Source organism: Pavona decussata, unplaced genomic scaffold (assembly GCF_977016875.1).
Source record: "Pavona decussata unplaced genomic scaffold, jaPavDecu1.1 SCAFFOLD_93, whole genome shotgun sequence".
NCBI classification, from domain to species: domain Eukaryota; kingdom Metazoa; phylum Cnidaria; class Anthozoa; order Scleractinia; family Agariciidae; genus Pavona; species Pavona decussata.
In genome coordinates, this window is record NW_028145510.1 from 2,995,685 (window position 1) to 3,011,065 (window position 15,381).

Consider the following 15,381-nt stretch of genomic DNA (forward strand, 5'->3'; position numbering starts at 1 on the left):
TGGCTTTAAAGCTCTTGAAGTTACAAAAAGCCGAAGATGGGGAAGGGAGGAGTGATTTTCCCAGGTTCGGAAAGAAGAGAAAAAAGTCAATCTGCGCTGATCTGCAATTTTTGATAAAACCTACTGTTAAAACCGTTAGTTTGACTCACAATTTCCTTCGCATGGTATATCAATGAGGTAAGTAAAATCTCATTCAAAAACACTCTCACTGGCTTTAACACCCAACTTGTGTTATTTCTCTTCGCAGTGTTTATTTTTCTTAACCTGTCACGACAAATCGTGACAAATTCAGAGCAATTCTCCAGGAAAGTGAAGCAAAGTTGGAAATGAAAAATTTTAACCCCTCTTCAATTTTTGTGTGGAGGTAGGTTACCTTAAGGGATAGACAAAACAACCATATTTGGATCGGCAGATGTATCGTTGCCATGGTAACCGCACTATATGACGTCGGTCTTGGGACCATGTTTTGAGCAAAAGTTCCACTCTCAAAAAGTAAAAGTAAACGAGTCTGGTTCTCGGGTGCATGTGAACCAATTCAAATGAAATTCATACAGATGGTAGAACCACTCTCCCAGTTTATAAAATTTGCCGTTACAATAATTTGGGTTTTATAAACAAGAAGAAAATGCTCGTCCTACTATGTTCCTTGTCAGCCATTTAGACAAGCAGGAAAAACAGGCGCAACGATATTCGTTATTTCTCCGAAAGTACTCTTTCCACATAAACCAAATTAGCAGCAGAGATTACATAGATATTGACGTTTCTAAATATTATAAAATGAATTTGAGGAAAACTATACTCTGGCCATGGGTGCTGAAGAAACCTGGGACAAATGGCAAAAAATTGCAAAATCGGTAATTTTGAGAGCTCTAGTATTTAGCTCAAACAGGCTTTAGAGAGAGAAAATCAGCTTCAAAAGTATCTTTTATCATCTTGTCTGCTACCTACATTTAGTAAATAAGGTTTTGGCCAACAAATTTGATGAAATAAAAATTGATACAAAACCTACCTTGAGGGTTTTGGGAATTTCTTCAGGATGCTTTCGTCGCGCGGTTCTCTCCTTCGCACGTTCCGTCTTTTTGACCAAATCTAGCGCAGACTAACAGTTACTTCCATCGAATATTCAGTTTGCTGGATGATGATACAAGTAGCCCGCATACACTTGACAAAGAATAGTTGGCAAAGTCCAAAACATGGTCGTAATGCTTGCGATTTCTGCCGTCGAGCACCTAAATTCATCAATATTATTCAGCCAGGAAGTAAAGCAAATGTGTCGAGATCGCTGTACAAAGCAAATGCATGCCTTTGAACAATCCAAAGTAACGTCTTTGGCTAAAATCGGGTCAGATATTGCGATAGTCGACAAGCCAAGAATGGTAAATAAACTGAACGCATAGGCCGGAAGTCCGAGAAGCACGACTGCTGACCGGATGTAACACAATGTAATGGGATGTAACACCGGATGTATGTGAAATGATATCCTCTTTTATTATTCAACACATTGTGGCACTGCCCAAATAAGGTCATGGTGAACTCAATATATGTCGTCCGCACTCAACAGATATCCTGCGATATACGTAGTTTTCGTGTATCGGGGAAAAAATGGCAGCCGAACGCTTTAAACAAGTAACGACCTCGGATGTACATCAAATTATCAATAACGCCGTCCCAGAAAACACGAAGAAAGCAACCAAGTTTTCTGTTAAGATTTTTCTAATTACCATTTTCGTTTACGAACTGGTTTTACAGTTCAGCGAAAAATGTTGCGACTTTTTTGCAAGACTTTTGTTTAGTCCCTGTATTCAAACAAAGGCTCGGAAACTACAACCATATCTTTCTTTTAGATTGGTTCTCGCAACAAACAGAGTTCTCGACTCGTATTGAAGAAATGAAAAAAAATTGAGCTCGGAAAATGCCTCGAGAAATTTTATCTTTCTGCAAGACAAAAAGATGGAGGATACTATAAGGCAACCACTCTCAGAAGTATTAGAGCTGGTCTCGATCGATTATTACAAAGTACAGAGCTAAAAAAACCGTTTAGCATCATAACGGATCCAGAGTTTGTGCAAGCAAACAAGGCACTGGATGCGTTTCTCAAAACTCTGAGGAAAGATGGGAAAATTGCTGGTGTTGTACACAAAGAAACACTCACCCGAGAAATCGTTGAGGAGCTTTTCCATTCCGGTCAGCTCGGCCCAGCCGACACAAAAAATCCGTCGCAGCTTCTAAACACAGTTTGGTTTTATGTTTCTTTATATTTCGGCAAGCGAGGTCGCGAAAACCAAAGAAAAATGACCAAGCAGATGCTCGTTTTGAGAACAACCCCAAATGGTCGCCAGTATTATGAAGTCAACCGCGGCGTGGCTGGTTCCTTGCCGAGCACAAAAAATCACCAAGGCGGAATCCAAGACGATGAAGACGAGTCAAACGCGAAAATGTTTGAGCTTCCTGGTTCGCCGAGATGCCCTGTGAAGACCGTAAAAAGTTATCTTCTTCATTTGCACCCTGATGCAGACGTCTTCTACCAAAAGCCTCGAGCGCTTAATGCAGGAAAGTTCAATCCAGAAGTTGACCCCATTTGGTTCTGCAACTCTCCGATAGGCGAGAGACCCCTTGGAGAAATGATGAAGAAGATGACTTTCAAGGCTGGTATCGTTCCTCACTTGACGAACCACTGCATCAGAGCAACAACAGTGACGGTCTCGGTGAAGAAAACATCGAAGCCCACCGCATAAGAGCAGTAACAAGCCACAAAAGCGATGCTAGCATCGACTCCTACAACAGTAGACCCTCACTAGAGCAGTTCCAACAAATGTCAAACATCATTTCGTCGTTTGTTTCTGGTCAAGAAGAACGTGCCAGCACAGCTTCAAAAGCAACGCCAACAGCAAGCGAAGCTCAAGCAGCACCAGTGCCACTGCGAGAAGCTAACCAGCAGTTTCATCTCAGTCAGCAGCATTTTCAGCGGGTTCAGCAGCAGCCACATGGTTCATTTTTTCGCTGCACGTTCAACATAACAAATAATTATAACTTTTCAGGCTGACTTTGTGGGAATTTAGTTTGAGCGACTGGCACACTCAGCGAATTACTCAATTTTGATGGAAGTTCTGCCAACACTCTCAATTTCATTCAAACTTGAACAAAGCCGACACGTTCATTCATGAATTTGCGCGCGCGGTGAAATGTTGCAAGTTTTCTTTTTTGACAAATAAAGATCGTCTGTACATCGTTACTGCTATAAACCTGTGCTTTTAAGTGTTGTCAATGTGTTGAATAATAAAACAATTATCCTGCTCAATCTTGCGGAATATCGCCTGATTTTAGCCAACTCGGCCTACGGCCTCGTCGGCTAAGTATCAGGCGATATTCCGCGCGATTTCGCAAGATAATTGTTTAGCAATGGGGTTGTTTCACTATGGCAATGGTGAAGAAAGCCAAAAAAAAAAAAAAAAAAAAACAGAATAACCGAATAAAACAAAAACAAAGGAAATGAAGCTGAACTGAAGCTTAGTTGAAAATTGAACGCATGATCATAATAGCCGCCCCCCCTTCCCCCCCCCAAAAAAATGCTCTTTAGACTGTGAAAATGCAATTACAAATTCAGTTATGATAAACTATTCGTGACAAGAGAATAAAAAATTCGCGCGTGAAATCTTATAATTATTTACCTGCACGGCAAAGAATAAGATCCATTTCGTCGCTGATTTCATCACGGTTTATACAAGGTCCTTAGGCTTACACGTGCCTGGAAATATCCCTTTGACATTGACTGAGTTTTATATTGTTTCCACTGCACTCACAAACCGAAACGTCCCTTTTGGGATTTGATAGAGACCAACTTTCCATTGTCCCGACCAGGATATTCTCCTTCGCACGACGATATGCAAATTTTCCTTACAGTGTTTTTGATCGACGGCACAGATTTACGTCCGGTCACCCCTCCACCCACCAAAAAAAACAACAGCAAAAAATAAAGAAAGAAAGAAAGAAAGAAAGAAAGAAAGAATGCCAAAATTTGGGCAGATATATATTAGGCACTGAATGTGAAAATTTATCGGCTTGAAGAGGACTTATTTATTTCTGGAGGAGAGGTTGGTCAAAAATTCCAACTTCGTAACTTCTAATGTGTACGCTAATGTACCAGATCAGCGACGTATCTTTCATGCAGGCCATCCTTAACATCCAATAAGCAATGAATTAAAAAAAAAACAGCAAACAAACAAACCCAGGAGACATGGGCGGCTTATGTGGTTGCGTAAAACGACTAGTGAAGCACTTTTATTTTGTCCTCTTTATTCACCACTGTAAAACAGTCATAAAAGGGGATCAAAAGTCGTCCTTTTATCCCCCTATCAATGATATATTGTACCAAAAATATCTGAAGAAGAGATAATGCCATTGCGACAATTAGCCGAAGCTACAAAAACAAACAAACAAAAAGCGCGTATATCGCATTTAAAACTACATCCGGTCAGCAGTTTTGCTACTCGCATTTCCGGACTACATACGTTTGGTCGTAAACAGGTCGTAAACAACGATTTCTTCGCTTCTCAACCATGCAGCACGGAATGTACGGCTCGATTCAACCAAAGACGTTATTCAGAATCGTCGCAGACATGCATTTGCTCGGCTGTGATCTTGATGCATCTATTTAACTTCCTGGATGGATTGTATTGTTTAATTTATATTTCGATACTCGACACACGACTGTGTTTGACCTGTTCGACTGTTCTTTATTCGGATTAATGCATCATCATCTTTGGTTTAAAAGTAGATGTTCGGCGAGGCTAGGCAGTTAGATTTGTCCTTTCTGCTAGAGTCTGTGCAAGATTTGGTCAAGAAAATGGAGCGAGCGAACTGAGGAGAGAACCATCCTATACGACAAAAGCATCCTGAAGAAATTCCCAAAGGTTGCAAGGTAGGCTTTGTTTTAATTTATATTTCATCAAATTCGTTGGCCAAAACCTAATCAATCAAATGTAGATAACAGATAAGATGAATGAAAAAACCTCTGAAGCTGATATTCTCTATCTAAAGCATATTTGAACCAAACACTGGCATGGAGACCTCAACATTTCCAATTTTGCAATTTTTTGCAACTTGCCTCGGATGTCTTCAACACCCATGGCCAGAATATAATTTTCCCCAAATAGATTTTATAATATTTATAAACTTCAATATCTATGTAAGCCCTGCTGCTAATTTGGTTTATGTGGAAAGAGTACTTTCGGAGAAATAACGAATATGGTTGTGCTTGTTTTTCCTTCTTGTCAAAATGGCTGACAGGCAACATAGTAATACGACCAAGGTCTTCTTGATTGTAGAATCCAAAATACTCTAACAGCAAATTTTATAAACTGGGAGAGTGGTTCTACCATCTGTATGAATTTCATTTGAATTGGTTCACATGTACTCGAGAACCAGACTCATTTATTTTTACTATTTGAGAGTGAATTTTTCAGTCAAAACATAGACCTCAGGCCGATCAAGTGCGGTTTCCATGGCAACGACGCACCTGCCGGTCCAAATATGGCTGTTTTTGTTCATCCCTCCAGGCAACCTATTTTCACACAAAAAATGAAGGGGGGTTATAAATTTTCATTTCCAACTTTGCTTCACTTTTTTGGAGAATTGCTCTTAATGTTTAGTCAGGATAACTTAAAAAGCAAGCAACTTTAAGTTGATTTATTATTATTATTATTATTATTATTATTATTATTGTTATTGTTATTGTTATTATTATTATTATTATTATTATTATTATTACTATTATTATTATTATTATTATTATTATTATTATTATTACTATTATTATTATTCTAGGTGCTGAAGGGTCTTATTGCGAAGTCTTTAGAGGAAGCAGATCGTAAGCAAATGCCATCGATTGCATTTACTGCCATTGGAACAGGCAACCTTCAGTTTCCTCCAGACCAAGTAGCCGAAATTTATTTCGACGAAGTTGCGCGTTACAGCCAGAAGCACCCGGACACTTTACTAAGAGATGTCCGCTTTGTTCTGCACGATAATTCAACTTTCCATGCCTTCCAAGCCGAAGAGCGTAGAAGGCAAGGCAATGAGTCCAGTTCAGCTAGAAAAGATGCCGATGAATTTAAAAATCAGCGAGACGAAAATGGTGCGTCGTCGAACGGTTCATCAGCATCCTCACCAGTGAAAATATTAGCCCCAGACCACTTAGAAACGACTGCAGGGTCGATTTGCTTCCAAGTCCAGCACGGAAACATTACCGAGGCGTCCACGGATGCAATTGCTATCATCTCAAACCAACAGTTAGATCTTTCTAGTAGTGGATCGGGTGCTGCAATCCTACGTTCCGGGGGTGATTCTATCAAGAACGAGTGTTCCAAACTCGCTCCTCACAACCCGGGTTCAATTGTTGTAACAGCAGCTGGAAATTTGAAGGCAAGGGTCCTCTTCCACATTGTCCCACCAGTCTCTCTTGATTTTACCAATCTGAAAGCGGTCTTGGTAAAATGTCTTCACGAAGCTGAGAAAAAGGGTATTTCATCCATTTCCTTTCCTGCTGTTGGGACTGGCAATCTTGGTCTTTCTGCGAAGTCTTCTCTAAGTGCGATGCTTGGTGCAATCCTTGAAGTGAGTAAAGAGAAGCCAAAATCATTGAAACTGGTCAAAATGACGATTTTTCAGAAAAGCATGATTAAAGATATTAGCTCAGCTATGGAAGAAGCATCCAATGTCAATCCGCTACAGGATCCACCTAGATCCCGAAACGTCGTTGGAAAGGGCTTAAAATCGGTCGCTGACGATCGTGGTACAGGAGCAAACGAGGGGAGCACAAGTTCAAGTCCGAATGCCCAAATATTTGATGACAAAAGAGTCGATCTCATCATCTATGCTGGTTCCAAATCGAAGCTTGATAAAGCAAAGAAAGCAGTTAGCAAAATGATGAAAGAAAAATGTAAACTGCAAGAAATCCCAAATGAAGTGGTTAAAAGAATGACCGAAGAGGACATGAAAAAGATTCACGATCTTGAGCTTCGATACAGTGTAGAGATAGTTGTGAAGAAACCATCGGGCCTCATTGCAGTGGAGGGACTATCAGACGACCTTCGCCAGGTGACAGCGGAGTTTATCAAGATGTTTCAAGAAATAGATGAACGTAGCCATGGTGAGATGGTGTCAAAAGACATCCAGTGGAAGTACAAGGTTGAAGGAAAACTTGAAGATTACGATGGCCACCTAAACGCACAAATTGAGCTTGCCTTTCAGCAAGAAAAATCCGCTCTGATAATTACAAACGAAAAGGGAAAGTACGAAATAGACTTCAATTCCATGACTCAAAAAAAAGAAACCGGAAACTCCACTGAAGTTCGAAGATTTGATCTTCGTAAAGGTAGGCAAACCATCTTTTTCATCATATCTATTTTAAGTCACCTCGATCTAATGAATGGGGCAGAAGGACTCCGAGGTGATATTTGTAACAATGACGCCCGGATGGCCGAATAATAAACCAGATTTAACTATGAAAAGAACTACACTTTATTCAACCGCCATGACACCGGAAAGCATGGCTCACAAAAAACCCCATGATCCTTTACACGTTTACAGAATGCGAGAACTTCCGCTAACACAACTCCCGGTAGACAATACTATCGATACATTACATCCCTTCCTTTCTTTAGAGATAAACAGACTAAAAGGAAAAGTCAATAAAGCACTAAACAGCGAAAAATAAATCTGTACGAAAACTGTTCTGCTCGCATTGAGTTATTTCAATAAGACTGTCCAATAAAATCCAAATCCAATAACATGAAAACAAATCTAACAGACTTCAACATAAGTCCAACATGTCAAACAGGGTTTTAGTTCTTAAAGTACATAGTCCTTGTACTTCTCCGGCATTCTGACAGTCTGCCTCGGCCTTGATGTCGCTATACTCTAGTGGAAGAGTATTGGGTGCTTCCTGATAAGCGGCCTCTGTGGTTTCTTGAGAAGCGACCTCTGTGGCTTCCGGGAATTCCCTGGGTGGGTTGTGCGCCTTGACAAATGAGCTGTTTCGCCTGTGTTTCGCCTCCTCCTTTGAACTAACCGTCACCTCACTTCCTTCCTTAGTCTGCACTGTGTATGGCTCACTCTCAAAGTTTGCTTCTAGCTTGCCAGACGTCTTCGTGTTCTTCAGTAAAACCAGATCTCCAGGCACTACGGGGCTTTCGGCTGCATCCCGCTTGTTGTCTGCATGTTCCTTGTGGGTGAACTTGTGATTCCAATCCCTATCTCTGACCCCCTCGTCCAACAGGTTACCAGCACACCTAAACTCCGGAAGTTTGGTTTTCAACTCTCTGCCAAACATAAGAAATGCAGAAGTAACACCAGTGCTTGTTTGCGGTGTGGATCTATATGCTAGCAGAAACTTCTGCAGTTCTTCACGCCAGTATTTCCCCTCAACGTGAGCAACTTTCAAAGTCTTAAGCAAAGTTCTGTTCTGTCTTTCGACATGTCCATTGGCCTGCGGCCACAGTGGTGGAGAAGTCAAGGGTTCTATTCCATGATCAGAGAGAAACTTCTCAAACTCCGCACAGCAAAACTGAGGACCATTATCAGACTTGACTGTAAATGGAAATCCATGTCTGGAGAATATCTGTGTCAGTACATGCACCACTCTCTTAGCTGCTGTTGAGTTCATGATCGCTACCTCGTAGAACCTACTGTAATAGTCTACGACTACGAGCAAACTTTCTCCAGTGGGAAGAGGGCCCATCAAGTCTATGGCTATGTCTTGCCAGGGTCCAGTAGGCGGCTTTACTCTCTTCATGGGCTCAGGAACCTGGAACTCACCAACGACTTGGCAGCCATGACAAGACTTACACACCTGCTCTGCGTCTGAGTCAATCTTTGGCCACCAAGCCTTTGTCCTTAAACGTGCCTTCATTTTAACGATGCCCTGATGTCCCTCGTGGGCAAGACGCAAGACGTCTCCCCGTAAAGCCTTCGGAGCAACAATTCTTCTACCGCGCAAAACAAGTTTGCCTAACACACACAATTCATCCTTGATACACACATAAGCTGTCATCCTACATTGAGACCAGTCCCCACTTAAAATGTACTGTCTCAGGCTAGCAATTTCTGGGTCACTAGCAGAAACCAATTCCACTTGTTTCGCTGTCAGGGCAACAGGTAAGCTTTTCTCAGCGACTGCCTTGACAAAGTCAAATTCCTCACCACTTGTGTCTTTAGGTTCACATTGATTGAGTCTTGAGAGAGCGTCTGCGATATTCGCTTTGCCAGGCCGATAAACAACTCTGTAGTCATACCCCTGCAACCTCAGAACCCAACGTTCAATACGTGCAGATGGTTTTGAAACCCTTCCAAAAATACACTCGAGTGGTTTGTGATCAGTTTCAAGTTCAAATTTGCGCCCGTACACATAAATATTGAACCTCCCACAAGCCCATACTAGGGCAAGGGCCTCTTTCTCGGTCTGGCTGTATCTGCGCTCCACTTCAGTGAGGTTTCTGGACGCATACGAGATTGCTCGCCACTCGCCGTCTTGAAATTGAGTCAGCACTGCACCTAAACCCTGTGGACCTGCATCGGCTATGATCTGCGTGTAACAATCTCCTCTGAGATATGCAAGCGTAGTGGCCTGTGCAACTAGTTGCTTAAACTTCTGGAATGACTTTTCCTGTGCTTCACCCCAGATGAAAGGCTGATTCTTCCTCAGGAGGCTCCTGAGTGGTTCTGCTTCTTGCGCGAAGTTGGGAAGAAACTTTGCAGAATATTGTACAAGCTGAACAAATGATCTGACCTGAGAGGCATCTTGTGGAGGCTTTGCATTCAAGATGGCAGCAAATTTCTCTTCACTGGGTGCAACACCTTGCCTACTCAGATCATGGCCAAAAAATGTAAGCTTGGGAAGACGAAACTGACATTGTTCAAGGTTAGTCCTTTCTCTTTCAATCGGGTCAGTACAGCATGCAAATTCCTGTCGTGTTCCTTTATGCCACAACCATGCACAATCAAATCATCTGCCAAATTAGCCACTCCCTCACAACCATACAAAACATCCGCCACAATTTTCTGATACTTCTCAGTCGCCGATGTTACCCAAAACATCAAACGTTTGTACCTATACTAACCACGGTGCGTAACAAACGTTGTGATCTCGCGCGATCTTTCATCCAGTTCCACCTGGTGGAAGCCCCACTTGAGGTCGAGCTTTGAGAAGACAGTTGAGCTATTAAGGTCATACAAGACTTCCTCAATTGTAGGGATGGGGTATCTTTCCCTCTCTATTGCTGAATTCGCCCTGCGCATGTCACGCAAATCCGAATGTCACCATCTGCCTTCGGGACAAAAACCAATGGTGACACCCACACAGTTGGGTTGTGAGACACCTCCTCGATTATGTCTTTGGCTACCAGTTCATCCAACTTCTCGTCAACCTTGGCTCTTAAACCAAATAGCAGTCTCCGTACGGGTTGTGCAACAGGTGTGACATCGCCCTTTATGTGTAATTTTAGTTGAAAATCCTTCAGCCTCCCAATCCCCGTAAAAACCTCTCTATACTTCTCACGGATGTCTGCATCACTTCCTTCAGTGGTTAATGAACACACATCTGGACCAACCCTTAACACGCCCAACTTCTCTGCAGTGTTCTTTCCGAGTAGAGGTCTTCCTGGACCTTTAACCACTGTGAATTCGTTCACACAACTGTTGCCACTGATCTCGCACACAATCTCAGACACAAATGTCCCAATCACCTCAATAGGATCTTTCTGTCCATAAGCAAACAACTTTTTGCTTGATTTCTTGGACTCACCCTGGATACTCTTCTTTTTCAAAACTTCCTAGGTTGCTTGATCAATCACATTGCACCACGCTCCAGAATCAATAAGCACCGCTGGTAACATCACTACTCCAACCTTCAAATCAACTTTACTACCACCTGTAGGCTGACCGACGCCAATTGTAAACGCATAATAATCTTGCTGGCCAGTAGCTGAATCCTCTGATAGTTGATAGGCTCTGACCCGACTATTATTCCTCCCCTCGTCATCTCTCGTAAGAGCCTTACGTTCCTTTGCTTTGCAACAGACTGCAAAATGTCCAATCTCGCTGCGTGCATTACATTTCCTGTTACGAGCAGGACAGTTCCGATCACGTGCCATATGATCAGTGTAATTACAGCGAAAACAGCCCCTCACGTTTGCCTCCTGAGAGCCACCAGACGGTTTACCAGGCCTATTTCCTCTATTCCTACCCTGTGCTGTCCCTTTTCCTCTTCCTTTGCTGTGAGGTTTGCCGGAAACAGCATTCACTTGACCGGATGACTGATCCATAGCCTTGACCTGCATGTTCACTGCTTCCTGCACACGAGCCAAATCTTGTAAATCCTTCAGAGTAGCATTTACTTTCTCAAGGAACTTACGGCGAAGTCTGAGATCCCTGCATCTCTCAATAAGCTGATACCTTATTGCCCCATCAACATTTTCAAACTCGCAGGTGATCGCTTTCTGCCTCAACCGACAAACAAACTGATCCACTGACTCTCCTGAGGCTTGCTCCACTTGCCGAAACTGATGCCTTTCGAATGGAACGTTCAACCGCGGTGCAAAATAGTTATCCAACAACTCCATACTCTCAGCGAACGGCTTAATATCCGTACCGGTCAATACCGTGTAATAAAGCTCCTGTAAATTCAACCTTCCAGTATGCAACAGCAACGCAGTTTTCTGTTCATCTTTCGTAATCCCTTTTACCACCAAATACAGATTGAACGAGCGTTTCCACAACTTCCAGCGAACTGCAAGGGAGTTCGGATCCTCCTTTGGATTGAAGGGAGGAAGGCTGGCCATATCAAGAATATGAACAAACGTCGCGGTTGGCGAAGCCTGTGAACTTGAAGTTGTACTCGAAGTTGTACTCGAACTGGTTCCACTATCCGTCATCTTCCTGACAAAATACTAAAACTTGCCGCACAAATGACTTCCAAAACAGCCATCACCTCACAAACGAATTGAATCCTCGTCGCCAATGTAACAATGACGCCCAGATGGCCGAATAATAAACCAGATTTAACTATGAAAAGAACTACACTTTATTCAGCCGCCATGACACCGGAAAGCATGGCCCACACAAAACCCCATGATCCTTTACACGTTTACAGAATGCGAGAATTTCTGCCAACACAACTTCTGGTAGACAATACTATCAATACATTACAATATTGACTGTTCCAAACGTCCTATCTTTAACCCTATCAAGAAGACCGACGGTTTTTTTTTTCGTCTGCTGAGGCAGCAGGCCGGGTAGAAGGAGGGGATGGGGAGGAATAGGCGGATTCCGACCTCACTAGTATAAACCCGAGCGCATTGAAGCGCGGACAGTCAGACTCTGTCAAAATCTCGTCCCCTCAAACCCAGGTCTAGATGTTGTTAAGTTGCCATCACAATCTTGACATAACTACAGCTTTGTAGGATCTAGAATCGCAACCGGGCTGTAAAAACGTAGAGTTAGGCGGAGCACGGGCACGCCCAAAATAAATGTTTGCTGTCTGCGCAACATACATGTTTTTCTTCCGGGTAGATTTTGAGTTCCCGGATTATTGGGTTCGTCAACCAGCTGATCCCAACGGAAAAGAGGAGAGAGTACATCTCTTCCAACTGGATCCTACAAAGGATGCTAAAGAGTACCAGAAAGTTAAAGAAGCCTTTCATCGATCCTGCACCCAAAGCATCATTAAGGTAGAACGAGTCCAAAACCCAACACTTTATGGAACATATGCTATCTACAGGCAGAGGATGGACAAAGAAAAACCTCGAGGAAGCAATGAAATGTGGCTATTTCACGGAACGAAAGGCCCCAAGTGCGAGTTAATAAACCATAAGGGTTTTAACAGGAGCTTCTGTGGAGAAAATGGTAAGCATGTGTAAGAGGATGATACTCATTTCTAGTTTTTCAGAGGATGTCATTCTTTTATGAGAATGTTCCACGAATAAACCGCATTTTTCCCGTTTTGATTTTGAGACCACTAAAACGACGTTAACGAAACGTAAATCGACGACTAAAGGAGCCGTTTTATTTACTGGAATCAGTTTAAGAAGTATCAACGTCATTTTCAAGACGATGTATAAGCTGAAATGGTGTGAAGGACTAGCCAATGTTCGCTTTGTTTCGTTTGTTTGTCTCGTTTCTTTTACTGTTTTCTTGTTGCTGTTTATGTTTGTGTTTGTTTCTTTGTTTTCGCGACAGCCAGATATGTTATAAATCAGAAGACCTTAGGCCAAATTCTTGAAGCCCTCCTTAGTTAAGGTAATATGTGTCCTATGACTATTATTTGTTTAAAGTAGCCTTTTGTTGGGTAAATTATAGTCAATTGTTTAGGCCTTGGGAGGTCTTAGTTCGTGAATCTGGCCCCTATTCTGTATGATGATAACTAAGCCTGATCACAACTTAATCACTGCAAACGTGTTACCAAGTGTGGATTTACCTGTACGACACATATACACACAAGCTTTGCTTTTCACATTCACACGTGCTAAAGCGATGGCTTAACGGGTATGCTAAACATAAACCCTTATCAAATTTAACACCTTACGCACTTAATCGCTACACTTACCTGCAATGACCTTAAGACATTTTTTTGTTTAATTTTAAGCTGCTTGTTATGGGAATGGAGTGTATTTTGCCTCTCAAGCCTCCTATTCAGCACAGGTTACGTATTCCCCACCAGACGACAGTGGGAACAGGCATATGTACCTAGCAAGGGTCCTTGTAGGTGAGTATGCTCTGGGAAAACAAGGCATACTAACGCCCCCACCGAAAGATCCGAAAAATCTGACCAATACGTACGATACTGTTGTCAATAACGTTCCTTATCCTACAGTTTTTGTCGTTTTCTATGATTGGCAATGTTATCCGGAATACTTAATCACTTTCCAGGGAGCGTGAAGTGAGTTGAACCTAGAAATACCTGTAAAGCAAAACGACAAACAAAGAAACCAGGGTTTTGTGGGAATGGAGGAGGAGGTGGGTGGGGAGGGGGAGGGGGGCCAGCAACATTTTCCGACCTTTTTGTAGAAAACACTTTTGTTTTCATTTTAGAAATGTAGTCGTCGTTTTATCTTCTTAGCCCTAGTTTAATCCACGTCGCTAACAAATGCGCAGACTAACTTATGCATTAACTCTTCACGGCTCTTTGATTCCCAATCACTAGCACAAGCACTTTTTCGCAGCAAAATAGCATATCAGTGCGTCGAGCGCGTGTCCAATTTAATTCATAATGGCATGATCATGTATTTAGGTTGGTCAACCACTGATTCAACCTGACAAAACAAGAAAATCTTCCCTTTGCAGATTAATAAAATCCTTTAATTAGCTTGTTGTGCTTGTACTCACAAAATTACACCCGGCCTCCATTCTCCTCCATCATTCTCCGAAAATAAAGACCGCTAAACGCTTAACGAAGAAAAAAGGATCCTTCCCTCACTTCAGGTGAGGGAGAGATTTGTGTTTATATTTAACAAGTTGAATGTTTTTGTCTTTAATTGCATGTAATGACTGCAGGTAGGATTTGTAGCTTCAAAAGTGACAGACTAGGCTTGACTCTCCCGAAATGCAGAATTTAATTACAGTCGTAAGCCCCGGGTAGCTTTGAATTATGCTGATGACTTTATGCCGCGATTTTGGTAATTCTAAACATTGTAAATAGATAAAAAGAGTTAAAGTTCGTCAGTAGAAACACGCGCTAAACTCGTTTGTAGCGATGGTGTTTAAAAGGTCTGCAACACAAATTGAAAGTACATGACTCGCATGTGACTTGTATTCATGCAAATATAGAAATTAGGGTTGGAGTAATACTAAAAAAGTACGCGTTTTCCCACGACGTACGCACTTTAGTCGTTGTTGTAGCCTGTCAGGTAGCAGTAATATTGGCATCTGGGACTTTAAGAAACCGTGACGGCAACGCCAACGAAAACGTCCCTTGAAGATATAAGTTCGCGTTATTTGAACCACTTCACAATTATTCGAATTCGTTCTACTTCTACAATGTGGCTGAACTATCTAGTAACAGAACAGGTGGGAACGGCGTTCCGGTTTAGACAGAAAATGAAAGTTTACCGTCATGTGCTTACGCTCTCAACAAAACTTTGAAATGGCCATTTCGCGTTGCCGTTTAGCCGAGTAAGGCAAAGAAATGTACCAAAATTCAAAACGCAGGGCCTTTGTTTTTCTCATTAAATCCTATTGTTTTGTGACGTTCTCGTTGTCGTCGACGTAGTAGTAGAGACCTTAAGCACCAGGCTGACGGCTTACCGGAAGTGAAATTACACCATTCGACAGAACTGCACATGCGACAAAGCTTGCATCATCCCGTCTTGCCCTCGTCTCCGACGTGAAAAC

General features: G+C 42.2%; 1 protein-coding gene and 1 pseudogene across 2 annotated transcripts in view; both read left to right on the forward strand.

The window, feature by feature from the left end:
- The window catches only part of LOC146473630 (uncharacterized), a 48,365-nt gene extending 34,377 nt beyond the window's left edge, over window positions 1–13,988 (forward strand). For both annotated transcript variants that reach the window (XM_085118329.1, XM_085118330.1), the window contains 3 exons: window positions 5,824–7,372; window positions 12,565–12,897; window positions 13,637–13,988. In XM_085118329.1, the coding sequence (XP_084974455.1) occupies window positions 5,824–7,372; window positions 12,565–12,897; window positions 13,637–13,929 (2,175 nt within the window). In that variant the 3' untranslated portion in view covers window positions 13,930–13,988. The remainder of the gene's footprint in view (window positions 1–5,823; window positions 7,373–12,564; window positions 12,898–13,636) is intronic.
- Window positions 1,080–5,783, forward strand: LOC146473635 (uncharacterized protein KIAA1958-like; annotated as a pseudogene).
- Window positions 13,989–15,381: the final 1,393 nt, after the last annotated feature.